This window comes from Myotis lucifugus, unplaced genomic scaffold, assembly GCF_000147115.1.
Source record: "Myotis lucifugus unplaced genomic scaffold, Myoluc2.0 scaffold_231, whole genome shotgun sequence".
Lineage (NCBI taxonomy): Eukaryota > Metazoa > Chordata > Mammalia > Chiroptera > Vespertilionidae > Myotis > Myotis lucifugus.
The window spans coordinates 463,240-482,645 of record NW_005871279.1 but is presented as its reverse complement, the minus strand read 5'-3'; the positions used below and the strand labels follow the sequence as shown (position 1 = coordinate 482,645).

Below are 19,406 nucleotides of genomic sequence, written 5' to 3'. Positions count from 1 at the left end.
GGTCGCCGAGCCACATGCGGCTCTTTGGCCCCTTGAGTGTGGCTCTTCCACAAAATACACGTGTGGGCGCGCAAGTACAGTACGATTGAAACTTCGTGGCCCATGCGCAGAAGTCGATATTTTGTGGAAGAGCCACACTCAAGGGGCCAAAGAGCCGCATGTGGCTTGCGAGCCGCAGTTTGCCGACCGCTGGCTATACACAGTCCCTGCTCTCATGGAATTTATAATCTAGATGATGAGTGCCTAGTATCCTTCCAAAAATATCTTTCTTTTTGTTGATAATGTTGGACAGAATTCATTTCCTGCTAAATAAGCAATTAAGTTATAGACAAACACAATTTGGGGCTGCGATTAAGTGCAATGAGGTGTTTGGGGTGGGAGGCAATGGGACAGAGGGTTGTTGGGAGGCATGGAAAAGGGGTGCTCAGGAAAAGCTTCTCTGAAGAGGTGATATCTGACCAAGGAGTGAATATCAAGAAGAGGAAAAGTTATGACAAGATCTTGGCAAAGAACATTACAGTGAAATGACCCTAAGACAGGAAGAAACTTACCACTTGGGAAAAGTATAAAGCCTATATGTCTAAGGCATATTACGTAAGAGAAAGAGCTGTATGCAACAAAGTAAGGAAGGTACGGCCTTGAAGGCCATGATGAGGAATTCTTTGTGGAGAGACTGTAGGTGGGCAAGAGTACAGCAGGGGACCCACTGACAAGTCCCACAGGCAAGTAACATGCCTTATACTGGCAACTTAACAGTGTCTCCTAACATTTCCACCATCAAAACTGTTCCTTACTTTGATTAAAAATCATCCACCTTCTGATCCAGATGCCTAGAGGTTATTCTTGACTCCCTTCTTTTTTATATTCTCTATATAGCCATTCAATAAGCTTCATTAGTTCCATCTTACTAATTCAGGTCAGACCCTTATAATTTCTTGCTTTTAATTATTATAACAGCCTCCTAATTACTCCTAATTGCTAATAGGCTACCTGACTTAATTTCTCTAAGCCTTAGTTTTCTCAAATTTAAAATATATTGTCCTTAGCTAATAAAGTTATCATGAAAATTACATGTGTTAATGGATGCAAGATACTCAACAGTGTCTGGTCCATAGCAAATACTCAACAAACGTTTGCTATTATTATAATTACTCTCAGTGATTTTATTCTATTCCCAATTTTCTCCATACTCCCATAAGTTTAACTTAAAAAAAAAAATCCCCCTTCAGTTCATTTGATTGCTTTTATGTGAAAACAGGAAGAATAGAGGAGAAATTGTTGCCTCACATCATAAGTTCACTTTGCTAGTCTACTGGAAATCCTATATAATAAAAGGGTAATATGCAAATAGAACGAATGGCAGAACCGAACCAATTAAAGTGTAATATGCTAAGGCTGCTCAGCCACTTGCTATGACGTGCACTGACCACCGGGGGGCAGATGCTCTGACCAGTAGGTTAGCTTGCTGCTGGGGTCTGGCCTATCGCGGGACTGAGCAAGATGGGCCGGCACGCCCTGGAGCCCTCCCCGGCTCGATCGTGCATCAGTGGAGTCCCTCAGCCTGACCTGCGCCCTCTCGCAATCTGGGACTCCTCAGGGGATGTCGGAGAGCTGGTTTCAGACCGATCCCGCAGGCTACTCCCCTTGGGAGGGAGCCAGAAGCTGGGCTCATGGCTGATGAGCGCTGCTGTGGCAGCGTGAGCCTCTCTCAATCGGGTCTGATAGGACATGAGCCTGCAGCAGGCACAGTGGGGCCTGGATGAGTGGGAGCGGCAGGTAGGAGCTGCAGGCGGTGTTGGACTGCGGGTTTTGGCCCGATCCCTGCAGGCCACCCAGAGGAACCCCGCCCGTGCATGAATTCGTGCACCGGGCCTCTAGTTTAAAATTAAAATGGAAAGACAGAAACTGCAAAGTCACTGGAGCTTGGTCCCTTTAGTGGGACCAATGTGCCAGTGAAAAGGCATTCTCAGAGCTACCTTGGTTTTGCCTTTCTGAAGTTTGTTTATTCAGCCTTTCCTTCCTTCTTATGAAGTGCCTAGTATTCTTCCAAAAATATCTTTCTTTTTGTTGATGATGTTGTGCAGAATTCATTCCCTGCTACTCAGATTCATGCCTCATACTTTCATTGCACAACAGATTTGGAATAGTCTCCTAATTTTTATTGCCCCCAAATACCCCACTGTTTTGATCTTAAAAGTTTCTTGTGCCAATCTTGTGATAAAATCATCAGCTGTCATTATTAGGAAAAACATACCAATAATAAAAAAGTGAGGAAGTTAAAAGATTTAAGATTTCTCTGAAAATTGAAGCCTTGCCTAACTTCTTCACAAACTCTTTTGTTCCCAGAGAAGCTCCTTTTAACTTGCTATTTTACTTAATAGGGATAAAATTAATCAACTTTGTTTTCCTCCTCTCACTTCTAAAGTTCTAATGGAAGATAATTAGAAAAAAGAAACTCCAAAAATTAAGCAGGATAGAACGAGATATGTAAGCTGATGTTTCTACATTAAAGTGGGATTTATTTTCTTCTACAGAATTTCAAAAAATAGTCTCCAACATTACTCTTCCTCTGCTCTATCCAGGAACAAATGAATTTTGATCATTCTCAAAATTGGACAGGGAATGGTACGAAGTCAACAACAAAGAGACAGCCCAGGGATAGACCAACATCAACAAGGAGAGAATGAGATTTCTGAGAGAGACTCTAACATCAACAAGGAGAGAATGAGATTTCTGAGAGAGACTCTATTTGGTTAGTTTCAGTAAGTCTAGTAAAAATTGTATCCTTGGTGCCAGCAATCATCATTGCCTGTCTAAAAATAAAAATGAAAAAAAAATCAGCCATCAATCTCTTTGTCCAAAACTATATTTAAGTGCCAAGCAATATTCTAGGGATTCAGTATTAAACAATATAAGATCCATGCTCTTATGGAATTTAAATTTAAATTTATGGAGGAAATTTAGTAAACAAGTTACCAACTAAAAATGCAAGATAGTTTCAGATTATTTTAAATGCTAAGAATATAAAACTGGATGATGTGGTAGAATGAAAGCATGCTATGTTGAGAATGGGAGAAAAAATAGGAATTTTAAAGAAATGTGTTTATAGAGTGCATCTATCTTTAAGAAATATAGCTAAGACCATATTCTTGAGAAGAATAACATGTTAAAATGTACCCCTTCTCTCCCTATTCATCAGTTTAGAAAACACCAGCAACTTCAATATATAAACAATACATCAGCATTAGGACGGCTTAATATTAAAAATCAGTTTGGGTCTAGAAGTATTTACTTATCTAGCAACTGACTTTATCCACAAAAAAATATGGGACTACATTCCAATAAAATGAGATCTGTAATTTTTTTGGTAGCACATTCCTCATACAGTATTGAAGATTTCTATAATTCACTTAATTTATTACAAGTAATGTTTCTAAGACTAAACTCACAAGAGGCTCTTCTTTGGTTCAAAGGTAGGGAGGAAGCGAGTGTTGTATCTATACCTGTGTGACAGAGGTTTGGGGGTCTTCAAGCAACTTAGTCTGCTCTCAGACTAGAGGTCAATTTTTCTGAAGAAAAAGGATAGTTGCTAGTTCCATAATTCACCAGGGAGAACACTGGCTGGGTACCCAGATTTTCCTGCAGGCTCTCACTAATGTGGTGTATAAAATGGGAATATCAGAAAATTTCAAGATGACATATTGAGCACATGCTGCTTCCTTCCTGTTCTACCCCAAATCTCTAGAAATGACAGAATAAATTATGAAAATTGTAGGGAGCGGCTCTAGAGTTATGCCTTGGATTGACCTGTGGCAGAGCCACAAACAAGTCCCAGCTTAGAGGGCACAGTCCTCTTAGCATAATTAGGCTTGACCTTATGGCCGCCCCCTAGATCCTTCCTGGGTAGCTAATGGGCTGTGGGAGGTGCTGCAAGTGCTGCCAAAACAAGTGAAACTCACAAGAACATTGTAACTGTGGTGACCACTACCTTGTTTACCGCTGGCTATAAAATAAAGGCTCAGCTTACTGGCTGGATCCTTCTCTATGGCCTCATGCAGGCACAGGAGATCCACTGAGCCCCAGCTACATTCTCTTTGTCCTTCCTTCCTTCCGTCCTTCCTTCCTTTCTTCCTTCCCTTTTTCTTTCTCTTTTTCTTCTTCCTTTCTCCTTCCTTTCTTCCTTCCTTCCTTCCTTCCTTCCTTCCTTCCTTCCTTCCTTCCTTCCTTCCTTCCTTCCTTTCCTTCTATATATATATATATATATACCTTCCTCCCTCCCTCGCTCCCTTCCTCATTCTCTTTCTTTCTGTCTGTCTTTCATTCTTTCTTTCTTTCTTTCTTCCTTTCTTTCATTTATATATATATATATATATATATATATATATATATATATATATATAATTGATTTTTTACAGAGAGGAAGGGAGAGGGATAGAGAGCTAGAAACATGATGAGAAACATCGATCAGCTGCCTCCTGCACACCCCTCACTGGGTATGTGCCTGCAACCAAGGTACACACCCCTGGCCGGAATCAAACCTGGGACCCTTGAGTCCGCAGGTCGATGCTCTATCCACTGAGCCAAACCAGTTAGGGCTGTCTGTCTTTTCTTTAATTCTTCACCACCCCTCCTCAGGCTCACCAAACCCTTGGCTGTGCTGACACAGCACAGAAAATAAATTCTCAAGTTAAAAAATAAGAGCAAGTGTCTTCAAAGGACCAATAATGTTTAGGGAGAAAGCTATTCCCATCCATATCAAAGATTATTCCTATAGTGCCGAGGCCGGTTTGGCTCAGTGGATGGAGCGTCGGCCTGCGGACTGAGGGGTCCCGGGTTTGATTCCGGTCGAGGGCATGTGCCTGGGTTGCGGGCGCATCCCCAGTGGGAGATGTGTAGGAGGCAGCTGGTCGATGTTTCTCTCTCATCGATGTTTCTAGCTCTCTATCTCTCTCCCTTCCTCTCTGTAAAAAATCAATAAAATATATTAAAAAAAAAAAAGATTATTCTTATAGTAATAACCATGTTTTGGGGTAGAAATCACTATACTTTGGGGATGATAGAGGAACAGACTGTAATTTTTATTTTGTTCTTTGAATATTATTTCTCTCAATTTGAGTATAGTGATTGAGTATAATATAGTGACTGAGTATAGTGATTGAGTATTCGAGTATAGTAGACACTGGGGGGTTGGTCCATTGGGGGGCTATTAACTGTGGCTCTGGTTTTCATCATTTTGTACTTACTGGAGACAATTTTTTAAAAAATTTCCTTTTGAGGTCAGTTGAGTATGGTTCTACTTTTTTTTTTTTTGCCATATATCCATTGTTCTCTAAATTCAATTCTGGACTCCCTCCAATTAGATAGGATGCTATATCTTCCTCTTAAGAACTGATAAGAAATTTCTTATAATCACCTAGGTCAGAAGACAGACTCCCATATATGTTGGCTTTTTAACCCGCTCTTTTCCTTACTGGGGAAGAATCTCTTTTTCCCTGTTTCTATATAGAGAAAACTCCATTACAGTGACACTCCTAGTTTCTCTATCTCCCCTATCCCAATTTATTCCTCTCCATGAGGGGGAAATATGACTTCTTTGCTCAGTTTATCAAATGGAAGTGAATATCCTTGGTTCTGCCTATCTGTCTGTCTGTCTCATTTGAAAGTCACGTGCTTTTCCCAAGCATGCATTCTCACCTGTTCTTAGCTATGCGGTAGACCTAGAAGAGCTAGATCCTTCCTTAAGGAGGAGACATTGAAAGTTTGGAAGGCTAAATTTCAATTCAAGAGTGTGTGAGCAAGTCCTCTGGCCAGACCTAAACTTTGCCCTGCAAAATCAACCTTTTCAATAAAGCTGTTATTTTTTTGACCTCTGCCTAATTTCAGCATCTCAATGATTCTCCACTCAGCTGGGAAGTCCCCTTAAAACATCTAGATTACCTTCCAAATCCATTTTCAGCTTCTTATCCCAGCTACTTCAAACTAATTCCCACCTGAAAATACACCAGTGGTTAGTTGTTTTTAAATGGCAAACTCATCTATGTAGAAGTGGGGAATAATGACCGGAAGAAAAGAAATAATGGCATTTTCTTAATTCCAAAGCAATCTCCAACTAAATAGAAGTAAAACTGAAGCTGTTGCAAAAGAAATGGAGCAAGAAGTCATTCTACCCAACCGGAAGCACTGTTTGGAGGCAATGAAGTCTACCTTTAAGTACCATATTTAGGGGCAATATCCCCACTCTCTACTCATTCAGTCATTAAGAGTACCAGCTTCCTAATGTTTGCCCTATCTGGACAGTCCATGTTATCTTTTCATTCAACTAATGGTTTAAGTGAAATTAATTGACTAATAGTTTTTACCTAAATAAAAGTATTTATAACTGTAAACATTGGTTGTCTTCCAACATCCACTTTCACCTTCTTCTATACTTATAGGACCCCTATTATTTTTAAAAGCAGTAATATATGTTCTGATTAAAAGATCCAGCCTTATTTACAGAGAGGAGTAGCCAGTGAGGCCTAAGAGTCATTAGTTGGAATGTCTGGGTAAGTTCTTCCAAGAAGGCTTATTCAGGAAGAAGGCCTATTCTTTTTTTTTTTTTTTAAATATATTTTATTGATTTTTTACAGAGAGGAAGGGAGAGAGATAGAGAGTTAGAAACATCAATGAGAGAGAAACATAGATCAGCTGCCTCCTGCACACCCCCTACTGGGGATGTGCCCGCAACCCAGGTACATGCCCTTGACCGGAATCGAACCCGGGACCTTTCAGTCCGCAGGCCGACGCTCTATCCACTGAGCCAAACCGGTTTCGGCAAGAAGGCCTATTCTTTTGTCCTGTCTTTTCTCCTTCTTGTGACTTAGAATATAGATATGATAGTTAACCAAAGCGACCATATGAAGATCTTGAGGATGAAAACCAGGCACTAAAAATAGCAGAGCAAAAAAATGGAAGGTACCTGGATCTCTCATGACCATGTATCTGCCATACCTGCCCTGGAATACCTCCTCTGGGCTTATTTAGATGATAGCAAAAGAAGGCTCTATTTTATTTAGTCCACTATTATGTGGGTTTCCTTTATATGCAGCAGAAACTAGCTTTAACTAATGTGTCATGTGTTAAATGTGCTAGCTTTATATAGTTTTCAATTATTAAAACAATAAACTTATACACTTATTACTTAAATGACATAAAAGTCATCTTGCTTATTACTACTGATATGCATACCATACTCATGAGAAACTGCCTAGTTATCCACAGAACCTGTAAAAATGATTCACCTTTCCTTTTGTTTTGCTCTTCTTATAAAGAGAGAGCCCAAAAGACAGCAAGAGTAGCTGAAAGTAAACTGGGAAAATTTGTGAAGATCTTTTGAGAAAAAAAGACATTTGGAAAATATACCAGTTTAAATAATCAAGATTTACCTATATACCTGTGAAAAATATACTGCAAACAATGGCTTACTGATACTTATTAATTTAATAAGTTCCCCACCCCTACTGTTAATAGGATTTCATAACATGATTACATGAAGTTATAATGGCAAAATAATTTTGCATTTTAACTTTCTCTAGAAGAAAACACATAAAACACCGAACAAAGACACTTACATTTGAAGGTTTGAGTTTGTTAATGATGGTTGTTTTGCCACTATTATCCAGCCCAAGGCACAGAACATGGACCTCCTTCTTCTTCAGGCCCAGCAACCCTGAAAGTCTGTCTAGCAATCCCATAATGCGATTCAGGTATTTACAAACCAGCTGCAAGTCAGGAAAAAAAAATACATTATCCACAGGCACGTTAAGTATGGAAAATATGAGCATGTATATAAATATTTAATAATATAAAGACACAATGATGTGAAAACCATGTCAACGTAGCTTTGCATTTAGTAAACAGAGTATAAGCTGATTACCAGAAAGGAGCCTTAACTGAAATGCAGATCGGCAGCTTATAACCCCTGGCAACATAGACTAATGCCCTACAAACAGCTGTACATTTGTCACTGTAATTTTGTAATATTTAAGAAGTAATCCTAGTTAAACTGAGTATCTGTGGAGTCCACCATTTGTGATACATGAAAATATCTGCAGCCTTTTCTGGAAATTTGGAACAATGTATGGACAATGGGGTTCATGGCAGGGTGGGGAACCTTTCTCTGCCAAGGGCCATTTAGATATTTATAACATCATTCGAGGGCCATACAAAATTATCAACTTAAAAATTAGCCTGCTATATTTGGCTAAACATTTAACTAACTCACCCCAGACCAAATGATTTCGCGGACCTTATACAACCTGCAGGCCGACGTTCCCCACCTCTAATGTGGAGCCTAAGGCTGAAGCTTAGAAGTAGGAGGCAGACAAAAAAAAAAAAAACAGAGAACTCTGGCCAGTGTGGATCAGTTGGTTGGAGTGTCGTACACCGAAAGGTGATGTGTTAAATTCCTGGTCAGGGCACCTACGGGAGGCAACTGACTGATGTTTCTCTCTCACATAGCTGTTTTTTCCTCTCCCTCTCCTTTCTAAAATCAATAGAAAACATACCATCGAGTGAGGATTAAAAAAATTTTTTTTGTCCTAGCCCGTTTGGCTTAAGCAGCGGTTCTCAACCTGTAGGTCGAGAACAATGAAAATACATCCTGCATATCAGATATTTACATTACGATTCATAACAGTAGCAAAATTACAGTTATGAAGTAGCAACGAAAATAATTTTATGGTTGGGGGTCACCACAACATGAGGAACTGTATTAAAGGGTCGTGGTATTAGGAAGGTTGAGAACCACTGGAGAGCATCAGCCGGAGGACTGAAGGGATACGGGTTTGATTCCGGTTACCTTACCTCGGTTGCAGGCTTGATGAGGCAACCAATCGATGTGTCTCTGACATTGATATTTCTCTCTCTCTGTCTCACCCCCTCCCTTCCACTCTGTAAAAATCAATGGAAAAATATCCTGGGGTGAAGATTAACAACAACAACAACAACAACAAAAAGAAAAAGAAAAAAAAGAAAGAAAAATTGAGACTCTGGCTACATCATTTGAATCCACTGGCTAAATCTTTTTCTGAAGCCAGCTCCAACGTTTTATTTTGCAAGAATATGAAGTAATAAATATTAAATTCATGTTTTTGTTTGTTTGCTTGATAATATTCAGTTTAGGTTACATTTCCTATTATTAGAAACAAAGATTTCTGATATACAGGATGTCCTCCCAAAATGTCTACACACACCTTGAATAATTATAAAGGCAGTGCTTATTAAAAATACATTTCATTTTCGCTCAGCTGGTGTGCTCAGTGGTTGAGCATTGACCCATGAACCACTAGGTCACTGATTCGATTCCTGGTCAGGGCACATGCCCAGGTTGTGGGCTTGATCCCCAGTAGGGGGAATGCAGGAGGCAGCCAGTCAATGATGTTTCTCTCTCAATGATGTTTCTATCTCTCTATTCCTGTCCCTTCCTCTCTCTCTAAAAATCAATAAAAGCATATTAAAAATACATTTCATTTTCAAAACTGAGCTATCAGCTGTTTAAGTGTATATACATTTTTTTTGGACATCTTGTATTTACCTTAATTTTTCCATAGTTATGGACGGAAGTTTCAAAATGGAATTCTAATAACGTGTAGGAAAAAAAAGTGCAGTGACCCTTCCAAGCATGGGGCTGATAGAAGAGCCCCAGTTGCCTTCCCCAAGGAATGGGGTTTCTCCTTGTGTTGGAGATTTAAATTTCTTTCAATCTATTCCTTTTTATCTCAGCTTAAGGATAAGCATTTGTAGGATCTACTTTAAGCTAGCCTTTTGATATCATAAAACAATTCACACAATTTTAATTCAAAGTAAATTTGCCATAATTCACTATTTTAATTCAAAGTAAATTTGCCATAATTCACTGACATACATATATAGTTTTCCATACAATTTTGAACCGATTTTAAAAAACATGATGACTTCTCACATGATCCCCCTCTGGGCATCGACTATAAAGCATCAATAGTCAAAAGCCTGATATTGAATATTCATTTTTCATAGAAACTTGGATTGTGATTTTCCATCCGCTTTTCACGGATTATCAAAGGCCCCAATGCTTGTGACATACAATTTAAAAGAGCAGTCAGTTGTTCTAAAAGGTGTAATTGCGTTTATTGAAGTTGCTTTATAAGCACATCATATGCTTCTATTTCTTAGTAATTATGTATTTCTGTAAGGTGACTCTTGTGTGCATGAAAGGAGGGGGAAAAAGACAATTCAAACTACTCGACATTTATTTATCATGCCCTAACTGTACAGTGAGAAATACAATGAAAGTTTTCTGCACACTATTGGATTAGTATTTCTGAAGATGGGATCAGACATCCGCATTTTAAAAAGCCACCCAGTGTTTCTGATGTATAGTCACTACTGAGAACTACTGGCTTTCAGAATAAATTACAAACTAGCACGCACAGCTTTTAAGGTTGTTCGCAATTTGGCTCCAATCTACCTTTCCAGTTTTGTATCTCACTGTTTTCCTCCCGCTGCACACCAGCGAATCAAATTCTTTTGGCTGTTATCCGAGAAACTGCTTTCTAACGGACTACTTGTTGCCAAAGAAGTCCTAAAGAATTAGGATTTTATTCACAGTTAAGAACTTAGAAGATAAGCTGCAGAGACAGTGGTCAGGCAAAGAAAACACTATGAGTTGTACTTTATAACCCTTAAAAAATGTTTCTAGCGTGAATGACAGCACACTCTATCTCAAATAGACGTTTTTACTCGTCTCTCAGTTTTTGGTTATGAAAATTCAGTTATACTTCCCACACACCACATAAAAACACCCAACTGGACAGTACGAAAACAAGCACCGCCACAAAACAACACACAAATGTTGTTGGAATGAGTTTTCTGGGGTCCCCATGTACCCACCGCAGAAGTGCCCTTCTCCCTCCCCGCCTCTCACACGGAAGAATAACCACAGAGTGAAAAACGGGGGGCAGAGCCACCCTGATGCAGCCGGGGGCGGGCGAGGGCAAGGTGATGGGCGCCGCCGGCCACGAGAATCGTCGGCGGGGAAATACCTGCGGGCCCGGGGGCTGGTGAGGGACGGGGAGGGAGACCTCGCTCGTCCCTCCCGGGGACGGGAATCTGCCGCGGGCGACCCTCCGCCTTTCCTCTCTCGGCCTCCACGGAAGGCTCTCCGGTCCCGGGCAAAGCCGCCTCCACAAGTTGGAGAACGAGTAGCCGCCCACTGCGCCCGAGCCTCAGTCAGTGGGCAGAAGCTGGGCGCGTGGCGTTCCCCTGGCAACCGGAGGCTCTTCCGGTCCCGCAGCCACGCTTCCTCCGCGCCACAGCGAGCCTGCGCCGTCCTCCCGCTCGGCGTCTGGAAGAGCTCGCGGAAACGCCGCCCGGAGCGTTAGGAAGGCGGGAGCGCCGTCTCGTGGGGCGTGATGGGAGTTGTAGGCGCGCACAGCCTGTTGGGACGCGTGTGGCGCTTGCGGTAGCTGAGGGCGCTGCTCTCCGTCCTGGTCTTTGCGGGATGTCAGCGCCCGGAGCGGGCTGTGCGGGCGGCGCCCTGAACGCGGAGGAGTGTGCGCCGTTGCCGGGCACGGGCCCGGGGTGGTGGCAACGAGCACTGGACGCACTGTGTCCCTGGGGCCAGGTGTGTGCGGGAGGCGCCCCGCTGCCCTGCGCACCCACCCTCTTCTGGGCTCTGAGAGGCCTGGGACCCTGGATCCTGGCGAAGTAAAGGTGTTAATGTAGGTCGGGAGAGGAGATGAACTCGCAGGTGTTGTTCCGCCAAAGAATGCCTGCATCCTGGCTTCCCAGCTCTGATCTGCACAGTTCCAGGAGGCATCATCTCCTGTGAGAGGATTACAGTCCCCGGAACCAACCCAGCAGGTGGTCAGAAAACATTAATAGTCTCAGTGCTTCAAGTTAGCCACCTTAGCTTGCAACTGGGATTTTATAGTAACAGATGATCCTCCAATTGAAAATATTTTGACATACACGTTTTCCACATTTTACTATCCTTGCCAAAGTGGAGACTACAGATGTTAGGGGCAAAAAGAATATTGGGGGCTAGTTATGATTATGGGAAATATTAATCATGCTCTATTAACCATGCTTGCCTTGTTCTGGTTAAAGAAAGGACATTCTAACTTGGTTGGAAGTTGTATGCCCTGAGGCCTGGGAGTCAACCTTGGAATGCCTTCCATTCTCATTCAAGACCTGCCTATTATCTTGGAAAGATTAACAGCTTTGTTGCCCAAACAATGGAGCCCCACCACAGCATGCATAGCCTACTTCCCCATGTAATCTTTGTCCTACCCTATATCAGCAGCTGGGTTATGCCTTTTATTATATTTGCCTTTTATTATATTTTACTACATGTTTGTAGCCATAAACAATATATAAACGGGATAAACACTCATATATGATTCAACCCTGTCTCTGCTTAGTTGGCTCAAGTAGTGACAGGCAGCACGGACCCATTGATTGTCCTGGTTACACAGATGCAATAGTTTTAAAGGTCTAGGATTTTTTTTTCTGTAAATCTTTTAATCTTCCTATATAGGCATAATCCCCCCCGCCCCATGAATGGTGTTCTTGACTTAAAAGTTCTTCAAAGAGTTTTCATTTCTCATCTACTTTGTTACTGTAAGTATAGGATTTATCCCTCCTCCAACTACCTAGTGCAATTAACTACCAAATTAGTAATTAATTTGGCCTATTAAATGGAGGGTGAAAAAAGAGACTAGAAAGAATTTACAAAAGTAATGATGGGGGAAGGGGAGGGTTATACTGTTGCAGAAGACCAGAGAAAAACCAAGTGATGCTTTAGAGCAGTGGTTCTCAACCTTCCTAATGCCGCGACCCTTTAATACAGTTCTTCATGTTGTGGTGACCCCCAATTTCATTGTTACAAATTGAACATAATTAAAACATAGTGATTAGTCACAAAAACAATATGTAATTATATATGTGTTTTCTGATGGTCTTAGGCGACCCCTGTGAAAGGGTCGTTCGATCCCCCAAAGGGGTCGCAACCCAAAGGTTGAGAACCGCTGCTTTAGAGACAAGGAGTGACACTGTTTATTTTCGCTGGCAAACTCAGGGAATAACTTTCCAAATCTGAGTAAAGTAACATGCAGGCGGCTTCTCTTTTATATCTTTCTGGGGTCTTTATCCCTTGAATATGGATTATGTTTCTGGTCCTTTTTTCAGGGTTTGCAAGAAGGCCCCCAGGTGTTGGTGGTCTCCAGGCCATATCAGATGTTTTGGCCTGGTGTTGGGGGTCTCCAGGCCATATCTGATGCTTTGGCCTGGTGCCAGTGTTACTAACCCTCCCTCCGGGGCAGTGCACTGTTCACAGTTTTATGGCCTCTGTAACAGATTCTGCAAGACCAGCTTCTGGGAAAGAGGTAGTGACTTAATTATAGGTTATCAAGAATGTACACTGGACTTGCTGGCAAAATCCAGATTGCTAGCGCCCCAAATATCAGGGTTACATTGAAATTAGCCCCTTTTAGCCTTCTCATTATGTGTATAATTATGGGATGCTTTTTGTTTTTTTACTTTTCCAACTGTGGCTGTTATTTTTACAATGAAAAAAAAAGAAAAAAAAGAAAGAAAAAGAAACATGGCCAGGGCTGGTGGCTGTAGAAATGCAAAAACTAACAAAAAACAAAACCCTTATATAGTTGCATAGCCAAAAGAACTGACTTACAAATGTCTTTGTAGTAATGGAATATGCAAATATATGTTTTCGTCCTTATTCTGTGACCTTAGGCCAATTAATCCTCCATTATGCTTTAGTAACCTCATCTTCAAAAGGACAATTTGTCTCATCTAGAGGTTTTGAGGAAAAAATAGGTAACAGAAGTATATATGTTTGGCACGTAGTAGGTATTAAATAATTTCCTGTCTTCCCTTTGTACTGAAATTTTTATTATATGGATAGGATTTTTAAGTGTGGTGGTTCTTTAACTTCTTGCTCTGTATGTCCAGGCATTATGACTCACGTTGATAAGGGATGGTAACTAATTTGCTTTTAGCCATAATTTGACTTTTTTTTTCTTTCTCTTAAACATAGGCAGAAATCTTATGTTTTAGAAAACTTTCGTGGACAGACTTAAATTTTCCTGTGTGGAGTTGCTATATTCTGCCCCTAGGTTGAGTTCTATTTTTGGTTAGTGAAAGGGTTAACTGGAGAACACAAGGCTTGAGCCTTACAAAATCTAACAAATGTCAAAGGAAAGCTCATTCTACAAGCGAGCTTGCACAAACATGCTCCCCTTGAGTGATTATTTTATAGAAATGCCTGAAGGCATATTCCTTACAGCCCCCCCCCCCCCCCCCCCCAGGGAAGGCGGGAAGGACAAAGGGGCAAGCCCATAAAACTATGGACCTGATATTTGTGTCAAGCCAAAGCCCCGTCTGTAGCTCTCCCTGAGCGCACAAAAAAGCCTGCTCGCCACCCGCCCCCCCCCCGCCCCCCAATTCATCGCTGGCTCTTTCTTGAGTCAGTCCACCTGCACCCACGTGACATGAATAAATACCATTTAAAAAAATACATTTTATTGATTTTTACAGAGAGGAAGGGAGAGGGATAGAGAGTTGAAACATCGATGAGAGAGAAACATGGTGATCAGCTGTCTCCTGCACATCTCCTACTGGGGATGTGCCTGCAACCAAGGTACATCCCCTTGGCCGGAATCGAACCTGGGACCTTTCAGTCCCTAGTCTGACGCTCTTATCCACTGAGCCAAACTGGTTAGGGCAATAAATACCATTCTGATTACACTGAACCTTGAGTTCATTCTGTGTGACCCCGGCCCAACCTGAACCTTTTAGTTAGTACAAAACATTTGGTGAAAACTAGAAATATAATGGAGAGATTGAATATCTAACTTTGCAGTAAATTTAGGCAGACATATAATTATTTTACCAAAAATTAGCTAAATAAATAGATGAGTATAGTTGATGTGATGGCTTATGATTATTAGAGATGAAATAGCCACAGTTCACTCAATATTCTAGAAAATGCCAGTTTTGAAAATATCAACTTTAAAAAAAGTAAATATTTCATATGTTGAATCTGTTGTTTGGTGCTTTGCCAACTGAAACAGCTTTCAAGAGTACACTCAAAGCTCAGCATAAAAATTGTTCCATCTTGATTTAAGAAGTTAGTTTGGCTCTCTTCATTTTGTTAGGAGATTGAGCAGTTTTAAAAATAGTATGTGATTTTCTGGAAGCTACTTAAGATACCAGTATAAGGGAAGCAAGTTTCAGGTACTTTATTACCAGTTTAAATTTCATACTGGCTTTTGGAACTGTAGTAGAATGATAAAAGACGTAAGAGTGAGAGATAATGAATACAATCCTATTCTGATTAATTCATGATACTTTCTATGTATTTTCTTACCAGAAACTTTAAAAATAATATAGAAAATCCTGATTTGTAATTTAATGAAAGTTTTGGAATGAATGTTGATGGTCTAAAGCTGTTTGAGCAGTTAGACATTATGTGTATATTTTGGTCATTGGCAATTTGTATACAGTAGTGCCTCTGCACTGAACAATTTACCTGAAGGTTACAAAACATTTTGCCCATATAAAATCACTACAAAAATATGTACCAATTATGTATATTGATTTATGTGAATTTGTCTTGACCTTAATGATATTATTTTGAAAAATTACACTTATGATTTTGTATTCAGAATTTCTAATATATCTACAGAGCATCTAAATATAGTAGATATTTAAAACAATAAATATTAAATATGCATCAATAAAATACAAAAAAGTAACAAATTCAACCACCAGAACTGTAACTTTTATTTGCTAATAGATATTGTAATAAACAGGCTTACTCCATCTGTAAGACCCTGATAATGCCTCTTAGGAAATCATAGAAAAATAAAATACAATAATTAGTAATTTGTACTTTGTACAAAAATCTTATTATGTTGCTCAGCAGGTAGTTTTGCTAAACACCATATTCTTTCAGCAAATAGATGACATATGTAATGCAGTACACCACAATCCCTCATTGAGAGCTGAGCATTCTATAACACTATTACCTTGTAAGCATGCCAGCACATGAAAATTTACATGGAACATCATAAAATTACAGATTTTTATAAGATGAAAACAATACCACCTTCAAGTGAGTATGGACTACTTCACTGTTATAGTAAAGTAGGAAATAGGTAGGATTGCAGTTCTATTGTTTATACCCTTTTACTGTATTTATCTCTCTACCATATTGTGATACAACCAGAAAAGGGAACATAGGCTGTGTAAGAGACCTGAGTGGAAGGCAGATATAGAAGCTCTAAATAGTGATGTAATACCAAAGAGAAAAAATAATACAGTGCTGCATTTCTTTATTCTCATACACAAGATCTTTCCCCGCCTTTTGCAAGACTAGATAGGTACAGTGCTAAATCCATAATCAGTGACAGGTTACAAAGAGATTTAAAAAATCACATTCTTACTTATAGGAAGGATGTAGTTTTCAGCTGTATTTTTTTTTAATTAATCAAATGTTGCTGTATGAGGGATTAAATGTCTTAACTTAGATGTTAGCTAGATATTTTGTATAAAAGTACTATTTAATATTAAATAAACTTTTAAGGATTTGTGCTGTAAAGATTTTTATAACTATTTTGAATACACTGCAACTATTCACATCTGCCATTTAATATTTGAAATGGCCATTTAAATATTAAATGTTTAATCAAATACATATTTATATGGACATAAATCTTTATATTTTTGGCTATGATAAAACAGCAAAAAAATGTGGAGAGCAATCTTATTCCATTGTTCACAATCTAATTTTACAATAAACCCAAAGAATAAATATGCACATATAAATCCCAACACTTTGAATTACGTACAGCCTATCCAGAAATAAAGCTTCATGCACAATGAAAAGATCATACATCATTCCTATAGATAGGGAGCCTTCATTAACAGAAAAACCATATTGCCTATTTGTTTTTCCTAAATGACAGCTGGTATTGATGTTTTTCATGTAATGTGGAAACAAACAAAATATTATTTTAATAAACAATTAGAGCCTGATTGTCTTTAAAAAAAATTCAAATGGGGGCTCACACCTTCCAAAATAATGTTTAAAAAAACCCCAACAACTTGAGTATACAATACACATCTTTCAGGATATATATATTATTCTTTTCCCTTTCCAAATATACCTTTCCCCTCTATACTCCCTTCTCAGCCCCATATTGACTTTTATCTCTTTTTGGTAAAATAAAACTACTCACATAGTAATATCCTTACATTTCTACCACAAATCTATCAAACTATCTGCATATCACACAAACTGCCTTCCCTCCCTTTGAAGTTCTATGCATCTTCTATTAAAAACTAACCTCCCTACTTATGCTATGAATACTAACCCTTCTCCCTCTCAAGGTTTCTTCTATAATTGTATTCTCTCTTGCATGACCAGTTTCCCCCTTTCTACCAGATCATTCTCATTAGTATATAAATATGCTCTAGCCTCCTTTCTCTAAAAACACATGAAACCAAAACCCTCTCTTGGCCCCACATCTCCCTCCAGCGACTGTCCTATTTCTCTTGCTTTCTTTACAGTAACACGTTTTGAAAGAGTTGTTTATGATACTGACTCCACCTTCTTTCTGAAAATCGTAATCACTTCAACCAGGCTTCGACTTCATTACTTCACAGACACTGACCTTCTCAAGGTCTTGAATTGCCAAATCCAATGGCCATTTTCTTTGTTCTAATCTTGACTTCTTAATAGTAATTAATCCAGGTGACCAAGTGCATTTCCCCCCCCCCTCTACCTTACCTTACACTTCTCAGTGTCCTCTGCCTAACTTCTAAACAATGGAATGCTCTGGACCTCAATCTAGGCCTACTTCTTTATTTTACAGCCTTTTCCTGGTGATTTCAAAACTACATACCATGTATATACTGGTGACTTCTAAATATTGATGCTAAGCCTAACTGATCTTGAAACTCTCGTATACACTTAGCTATTGATATCTCCACCTGAGTATCTACAGCCATTTAAGGCTTTATGTGCATACAACCAAACTTTTGATTTTCCCCTCCAAACCCTTCTGCATCACAATGGACTCAGTTTCTTATTCTACAAATGTAGAATTTATTTTTTTCTCTCTTCTTCATTCTTCATACCCAATCCATTATTAGCAAGCCCTGTTTTAAAACATACCCCAAATCCATTTACTTCTCTCCATCGTCTCTACTTGCACTTTAACAAAACCCACTGGCTTTTCCCCCCTTGAACTATCACAGTAGTCTCATAAATGTTCTTTGACGCCATTTAATTTTTGCTTCTGTCAGCTCATTTACTGTGTACCAAGCACACTGTGCTCCCAAACACGCCAAACTCCCACACGTTAAACTATTCCCTCTGCCTGGAATGCTCTTACCACAGATTTCCTCATGACTGGTTCCTTCATGCTTTTCAGATATCCGTTTAAATGTCACATCCTCAGAGATTTCCCTTACCACTTAATATAAAGAAGCCATAGTCATCCTATGTAACATTATTAACTTAATCATCAATATAACATGTACTAATGTTTCTTTATTGTGTATCTTTATCACTGGAAGGTCAATTCCATGAGACAAGGGCTTTTGCTTGTCTTGGTCACCCTATATTGTCAGTGTTTAGAACAGGACACTGATACATGAGTGTTCAATAAACATTATTTGATGAATGAATGGACTTATGGATAATTATATATATCTACAGAAATCAGTATATACTTATACTATTTTAAAATTTAGGAATTATACAATTTTAGACCAGCAAAAATACATGACTTGCTTTAATTTTTGGTTTGTTTCTATTCCCCATAGTGTAAAGAGCTTTGACTAGACAAGTCATGATTTGTTGTTGTTATTGTTCTTTATAGATACGTATTTCATTTAATAGTAGAGTGATCCAGCTTGTATGGTGGGAAAGGGAATGTTTTGCTTTCTCATAGGGATTTTGGAGAAAATAAGCAGTTTATACAAAGATGGGATGGCTTTTCACTTTTGTTTTAAGTATCTCATTTGGTGAAATTTAAAAAATTGATTAAATAGTAAGCAGTGAAAAGTTACTATAAAAATATATGTTTACTGTTCTGAATACACAAAAGCCAATGAAGGATTTCTTTTTGTATTTCCATTTACGAGGAAGTAAAAAGTTTTCTTTCTCCAACAGGCTTTTTGGGATATTTGGCCAATATTCGATAAAAGATGAGTAACTTTAAAAATAATAACTTCTAGCCACTATGTTATGGTATTTGGCTTCAACTTTTTTAAGAATTAGAAAGTTATAAGCATTTTGAGGCTGAATGGAGGTATAAAAAATAAAGCAGCTCTTTTAAAAACACATTTAAAACAACTGA

General features: G+C 39.2%; 1 protein-coding gene across 1 annotated transcript in view; it reads right to left on the bottom strand.

Moving 5' to 3' along the window:
- The window catches only part of ARL6 (ADP ribosylation factor like GTPase 6), a 50,001-nt gene extending 38,654 nt beyond the window's left edge, over positions 1 to 11,347 (bottom strand). The window contains exons 1-2 of the mRNA XM_023762087.1: positions 11,061 to 11,347; positions 7,611 to 7,760 (exon numbers count right to left, since the gene is read on the bottom strand). Coding sequence (XP_023617855.1) covers positions 7,611 to 7,733 — 123 coding nt within the window. The 5' untranslated portion in view covers positions 7,734 to 7,760; positions 11,061 to 11,347. The remainder of the gene's footprint in view (positions 1 to 7,610; positions 7,761 to 11,060) is intronic.
- Between the last annotated feature and the right edge of the window lie 8,059 nt (positions 11,348 to 19,406).